This window comes from Pteropus vampyrus, unplaced genomic scaffold (genome assembly GCF_000151845.1).
Source record: "Pteropus vampyrus isolate Shadow unplaced genomic scaffold, Pvam_2.0 Scaffold250, whole genome shotgun sequence".
Lineage (NCBI taxonomy): Eukaryota > Metazoa > Chordata > Mammalia > Chiroptera > Pteropodidae > Pteropus > Pteropus vampyrus.
The window spans coordinates 1,262,539-1,269,950 of NW_011889031.1; the positions used below are offsets into that span (position 1 = coordinate 1,262,539).

Below are 7,412 nucleotides of genomic sequence, written 5' to 3' on the forward strand. Positions count from 1 at the left end.
GAGTGGGGGAAACCAGAGACTAAGTCGACACAGAAATATACATCGTACAGCGGCTGGTAGTTGATTCATGAAGAAAAGGACGTGGTTAGTTCAGGTGACAGAGAGGGACGCTTTTTTAGCCAAGGAGGTCAGGGCCCCCGCCCTGGAGACGTGAGAGCTGATCCGGGGCAGGAGAAGGGTCTGGAGGAAGGATGCTGGAGGGCAGGGGGGGACTCTCCAGTACAAAGGCCAAGGTCACCCCGGTTCCGAATAGCCCCAGCCCTCCGTTCCGCTTCCCGTTGCCCTCAGGGCGCGCTTCCCAGCCTCTGTCCCACGCATGCGCCCCTGTCCCGAGCACCGCGCCCCCACCACCAGCCCAGCGCAGCGAGTACCTGACTTGGGGTAGGTGATGATGAAGATGTCGTCGTCCTCCACCTCGGCGTTCTCCGTGATGCTGATGCTCTCGGGTGAGTAGATGCCGACTGGGAAGGGTATGCCTTTGTACCGGAAGTATTCTCCTGACAGCTTCTGGCTGTAGGAGGAGGGGACACCATGAGGACCGGGAGGAGGCCAGGACACAGGTCACCAGAGTTGGGGTGAGGGCCAGGGGCCTGCCCTGCTTCCAGCTTTACAGCTGAGGCCTCCAGGACACATAGTGGCGGAAAAGTCATAGAGGAATCTCAGGAGAGGAGGGCGGGCTGGCCCCCAAATGGGTGAAGGGCACCCCACTCGCTCGCGGGACCCTGGCAAGGAACGTTCTCTGCACCTCGTTTTTTTCACCTGCCAACTGAAGATAGTTTACCGAAAGCCCACGACAATCCTCTGAGGTGACGACGCTTCTTCTCCCCATTTTATGGGCGAAGAAAGCGAGGCACAGAGAGCTCGAGCGACTTGCCCAAAGCCACACGGCCGGCGGGACGTGGAGCACTTTACGTCTGCGAAGTGGGGCTAACCGTGTTTCACACATTTACTCTTCACCCCCAACTCTCGAGGAAGATGCTAAGTCACCACCCCGTTTGACCGATGAGGAAACTGAGGCCAAAGAAGTCGGGGGCGCTGCCCGCCCCTCCCCGGCCACAGGGTGGAGAGGCAGAGGCCACGTGCTAAGCCGGACATGGAGGCTGCTTTCCATATGCCCTGCCATGTGTTCACACAGCCAGACACGGAAACAAAATGGTCTGAAATGAGATGTTTTAAGAGCAATCCTTTTAATCTACTGTCTCTCTCTGTCTCCCTCTCCCCCGGGGTCTCCTGTTCATGGTGTGGGAGAGTGATGGGTATCTGGGGGGCCTGGCTAAGGCCACGTCGAATTGGAGACGCATTTCATGGGGCATTTGTGGGATATTGATAAAGTTCAAAGTCACGTCTGTGTCTGTTACAGCGAGCCAGCTGGCTGCAGGACGTGGACGTAATGACATGAAAACTCGGGGGCAGAAGTCGGATCACAATATCACGCCTTCGAGGGCACCGGGCCCCAAAAGTAGGTGGTGGGAGAGGAGATTTAGGTTTGAAGTGTGCGAACCCGGAAGCTAGTGTATTATTTTTCTGGAATGTTGCGAGTATTTCGTCAGCTTTGAATGAAGCGAGTTGCTGTGATGTCTTTTCTCTCTCTAAATAAACATTTCCTCTCCCTGGGGTTGTCGCCACCTGCCTTGATTCATTTTCTTAAGGAGAATTCCCTCAAAACAATACGAGCTTTGGGCCCCATAAAACCCAAAGCTGCCCAGGCTTAGCTGCCACGCTTTGCGACCTTCCACGTATGTCTGCATAGTTAGTACACCTGGGACGATGAACTGGGAGGAAAAAATGTAGGTAGGTTATGTTGTCTGTGGATTTCATTTCAAGGTCGTGAGGAGGATGTTTCCAACCTTGGTATATAGAGGGTTGGGCTCCGACTGCACAGACAAAACTCAGAAACTTAATGTTGGATGAAGGCTGAGGGATGCAAGAGCATCCAGATCCCAGGATTCCAATTATGAGACAGTCGAACACATTTTTTAACAGTAGGGATAGTGGGAGGGTTTAATGTGTCAATACCAGTAAAAATGATTGGCTGATGGTCCGCGTTTAATAAATCCGGGCTAAAATTATTATTAATACAGTGACAGAGGCAACTGGACATTGAGCCCAGAGGAGGGACTGCTTAGCACAGCATTTGGCACACAGTAGGTCCTCAGCACACAGTAATGACTTCCTGGTTCGGGGATGTCTTCGGGTACCCCGATGGTGGAGGGTGGGTGATGCTTTTAGTGATGTCATGACTGTGGGAGCTGTGAGGTCATCAGTTACCAGGCAGATTAGCATAGCAGTTAAGTGCCTAGAACTCGGCTGTCTCTGTGCCTCGGGCAACGGTCGTGCCTCTCCGAGCCTCAGTTTCCTCTTCTGTCACTTGAGGATAACGGTCATATCTACCTCAGGGTTTTACTCCTACCCGAGGATTAAAAGGGATGAAATATGCAAAGCGCCTGGCTCCTGATACACGCTCAGGAAACTAAAGCTCCCGTTTGGTATCGGCTTGATCTCTGTCTTTGATCTGGGGACGGTTCCTCGGGGAGATGTTTCCTCTGGGTTTACAGGAGAGGAAAACGTGGACAAGGGAAAGGCGCTGGGCCCTCTGCAGTGCCTGGATAGTCCCTGGATGCCTAAGTGAACACTCGTCATCTCCAGATGGGGTCCCACCTGCATCCCAGGCAGCCAGGGTGGGGTCCGCAAGGCTGAGACGTCGCTGGTGCTCAGGCGCGTAGATGCACGAGTGTGCGATGCACGCGTGTGAGATGCACACGCGTGTGATGCACGAGGGGGTTTACCAGGAAAGAGAGAAGGAACATCAAGGAGCAGTGGTTACGCTCTCCACCCGCCTCCGAGGCGCCCAACCCTGGCCCTTTAGAATTCCCCACGGGGCCTTCGGGGCACCCAAAGCCTGGCCTCTCCCCAGGCCAGCGGAGCCCAGACCACTGCTCCCCGGGAGCCCAGAACGGCCAGTCGCTCAACAAATAACCGAGCACCGATGTTCACCAAGCGCGCATGCGGGGAGCTGGGATCCCCTCGCGTTTACAATGCTACAGGTGAGAAAATGGGGGTTCAGGGAAGGGGAGCGATCGGGCCAAGGCCACACGCGAGCACCAGGCAGAGGTGGGATCGGAACCTCAGCCCCGTGGACACTTTCTGTGCCGGCCCCTCCTTCTCCTGGGATCCCACACTCCAGCTCAGGTCCCCAAGGCCCTGAGCGCTGTTCCCACCCCCAGGCCTTTGGAGCTGCTGCTCCTCCGGCCGGCAACCAGTTCCCTGCCAGCTCTGAGCTTGAGCATGGAGGCCGGGGAGGCCCCCACCTGGGCCCCCGCCTGGCTGAGTCGCACGCACGGCGTGTCCTGAAACAGGTGCTGTGCGCCTTCTCCCCTCACCTCAAAAACCCAGTCTGGCCCCAAGCAGACCTTTCCTCGCCCTGGGTCACAAGCCCGTTCTGTCTCCAGGCCACGTCCAGGCCCTGGCCTGCGGCTGCCGCTTGTCAGGGCAGAGGAATGAGGATGACAGTCCACTAGGGTCGGAGGCTGCCACAGGAGGAACCGGCACACAGGACAGGAGCTGCTTGAACTCTTGGAAGGCGCCTGGCCCGCCCTGCTCCGAAAGACCCCAGGACTCGAGACTCTCAGAATGGTCCAACACGTGGACTCTCCTGCCTCCTGCCCCCCACAGTCCACCAGCCCTGGTCCTCTGATTCTGTCCCCACGGCCCTGGTCTAGCTCAGGTCTCCTCCTTGCCTCCCGGACCTCCACTGCTTGGCTGCGGCTCTTCGGCCCAAAACTCAGGGCCCCCCCTCTGGCCTCCTCAGACCTCCAAGACCCTGTCTGAGTTTCCTTCGGAGGAAATTCTATGTCAAGGACATGTGTTATCGCGGACTCTTCCCAGAACCCTGGGGGGTGGAGACTGAGAGCACCGCTTTATAACGGGAGAAACGGAGGCCCAGAGAGGTTAATGTATTTCCCCAAGATCACACAGCAGTCTTCAAAGGAGCACTCAGCACATCCCTGTCGCTGAGCCTCCACCCTTCCCTCTGCTACTAAGACACAGTGTGTTTGTTTCATTTCGTGTTTTATCCCCAGGGCCTGGCATGCAACAGGTGTGCAGTAAAGATCCCCTGGGGGTGGGGGCTGTCACCCATCCAGAGGCAGCCCAGCCGACGCAGGGGAGAATGAAGATGGGCCGAAGTTAGATTTGGATTTGAACCCGGGCTCTGCTACCAACTAGCTGTGTGATCCTGAATACATGGCTTAACCCCTCTGGGCCTCGGTTTCTTCACCTGGAGACAGAGACTCGGAAGGAAGGCCTCCCTCGAAGGGACTGGGTCAGGATTAAAAGCTGCTGTCACCGCTGGCCCAGACTATCATGGTCGCCTCCTTACTGACCTCTCTGCTTCCGCCCCGGCCTCCGACAGTCTGTCCTCCCTATACGGCTGCCGGGAGGATCGGGGTAGAGCCTGAGAGGACTTCTGTCTTTCCTGTGCCCCAAAGCCTCCCGTCTCGCTCAGCGAAAGCAGAGTCCTCGCCGGGACCACAGGGCCCAGCACCATCGGCTCCGGCCCCTCTCGGCCTCCTCTCCCCGCCACCCTGGCCCACTCGGCTCCGGCCACACTGGTCTCGCGGCTACGCTCCGGGCCGGGCCCTGCCTCAGGGCCTTTGCGCGGCCCGTTCTCTCTGTCATTCCGGCCTGTGACTGGCACCCTCGCCTCCTGCGAGTCTTCGCTCCCACGTCACCGCCTGTCAGCGAGACCTCCCATGAAGCTCTGTGTACAAGCGAACCCACCCTCCTCAGCCACGTGCTTGCTTTCCCATGGCACTTGTCACCTTGGAGAAGCTCTAACTGTTTGCACATTAAATTGATTGTTTGCCTTGCTTCTCCAGGTTGCATACAAACTCCATGATGTCAGAGGTTTGGCTGCTAGTGTATCCAAAACATTGGCATACACAGAGGGTATATAAAAATTTGTTGAAAAATAAAAATACCACGGAGAGCGCTCCCTGGCACAGTAATCCCCATTACACCACGTCCCTCCACGGGTTTATTTCCTCAAGAACCTCAGAAGGCGACTGTTATTGCTATTCCGTGTTACAAACAACGACATCGAAGCACAGAGAGGCAGAGTCGCTTGGCTAATGTCACACAGCTGCAGAGGGCAGAGCTAGGGTTTGAACCCAGGCGACGTGGCCCCACGGTTTGTACCCCTAACCACCGGTGCCGTGGCGCAGAGTCCCCCGGCCTCCCCAGCCCCCTGACACATTCTGTGAAGGCTGTAGCGGGGTGGGGGTGGAGGGTGGTCGAGATGACGCGGGTTTGATCCCAGGCGACTCACATCACCTTTCTGTCTCGGGCTCTACCTCTCCCACCCCCTGTCGTGGTCACAAGAGTATTTAACTCCAATAATATAACAATGTATTGTTGTTATATTGTATTATATACACATTGTATATTATATGCCTCAGTGAAATATCATAACATAAGCGGAGATTTTAAAACAGAGTCTCGCCCAAGAGAGACGAAAACTTCCATTCACGCCCAACATCATACTCGCATGTTTGTAGTCACACTATTTATAATCACTCCAAACAAAGCACGACCCAAATGTCCTTCAGCAGGTGAATGGGTAAACAGTGGGACCTGCGCACACGCGACCCTACTAGGCAATGACAAGAAAGAGACCTCCAGCCACACAAAGCAGTCTCAAAGGCACGGTACTGAGCGGAAGAAGCGGATTCAGAAGGTTTACAGTCTAATCCCATCTGCATGGCTACGGTGGGCTGAAAAACAGCCCCAAAGAGGTCACGTCCCCAACCCCCAAACGCGAGGTGTATACTACGCTGCACGGTGAACGGGGTTCAGCAGCGGTGACCAAGGATGTAGAGATGGGGGGCAGGGCCCGATGTAATCTAAAGACGGGATGGGGTGGGGTGGGGTGGGGGTGTGGGGGTGCATCAGGGCTGAAAGAGCAACGAACGACAGAAGCCGAGTTCAGAGAAGAGCCGGGAGGATGCCACACAGTGGCTCGGAAGGTGGAGGGAGGGGCCCAGGCGTGCAGGTGGCCTCTAGAAGCTGGGAAAGGCGCAGAAGGCCACGGATTCTCCCCAAGAGCCTCGGAGGGGGTGAGGGGAGGCGAGGGGAGCCGGCCCTGTCGACACTCTGATTTTAGCCCAGGGACATTGATCTCAGACTAGTGACCTCCAGAAGTGGACGCGCACACATTTGTGTTGTTTTGGGCCACCCCGTTCGCGGCCGTTGGTTGAAGCAGCCATAGGAAACCGATACAATGACATTTTCGAAAAGATGTCACTGGACGGACAGAGAATAGACCCAAGCGGCAGGGGTCGTCGGGGTGTGGGGAGGGGGCCGGTAGGGATGGGAGTGGACTTGAGTACGAAGGGGTGACGGGACCGTCCTGTGCCCTGACTGTGGTCCTTACACAAATCTATACAGGTATTAAAAATCGTAGAACTATGCAGTCCCACACAAAAAAATCAATTTTACTGTATGATTTTTAAAAAGAACCTCATCGTATAAATGCTGACTGTCCATTAGCTGTTATTATAACGAATCACCCAGTCGGCTACTGTCCGCCTTGGCCACGTGGGGACATAGCCAAGCGAGTTCTGCCTCCGTTATAGGCCTGACTTGGATTTGCCGTGTGACCTGAGGCCACCCTCAAACCCTCTCTGGTCTCATCGGGAGAATGAGCAGTGGCAGGGCGTGACGGAGGCCTTCTTTCCAGGGACCTCCCAGTCTGATGTCCAACGAGAGCTCCCAGGAGCTTTACGCATTTTTTTTTTTTTTTTTTTGCCTGAGATGGGGGAAGTTCATTCATTCAGCTCACAGATATTTCCTGAGCACCTATTATGTGCCAGGCGCTTGGGGGATACAACAGGGAGTGAGACTGGCCAAAAAAACAACAACAACAACAAAAAAAAAAAACAAAAAAAAATCTATTGAGGCTTATGTTCGAATGAAGGATAGAATGAACTCAAAATGTTTCAAATGGAGTAGTATATGGAACAGATGGTGATGGGGAAAAGTTGAAGCAGGTCGTGGAGAGGGAGAGTCTGCGGGGGGAGGGGGGTTGTAATTTTAAAAGGATGGAGGCTGGGGAGGGCCCTCTGAGGAGGTGACTTGCGGTGCGTGGGAGCCAGCAGGCAGAGCACACAGGCCATGAGTGCGCGGGCTGCTGAGATTCGGGGGCCTGCGTGGGGCTGGACCCGCGTCCCCCTTCCTGTGGATGCCATCAGGCCCACGATGACTTTGTCAGCAGCCCCGATGTCCTGCTGAGTCACCCCTGGCACCTGGAGTCAACTTGCTTTTCTCTGGGGAGCGTTGCCAAGACTCCAGGAACCCGAGCCAGGCTCAGCATGCCTCGTTTCCAGAACACACTGCGTGGCGTCCAGCCGCCCGGC

At 55.8% G+C, this 7,412-nt stretch overlaps 1 protein-coding gene across 1 annotated transcript in view; it reads right to left on the bottom strand.

Annotated features, from left to right (window-relative positions):
* SULT2B1 (sulfotransferase family 2B member 1) overlaps positions 1–7,412 on the bottom strand; it is a 23,085-nt gene that overhangs the window by 13,875 nt on the left and 1,798 nt on the right. The window contains exon 2 of the mRNA XM_023520175.1: positions 372–511. Coding sequence (XP_023375943.1) covers positions 372–511 — 140 coding nt within the window. The remainder of the gene's footprint in view (positions 1–371; positions 512–7,412) is intronic.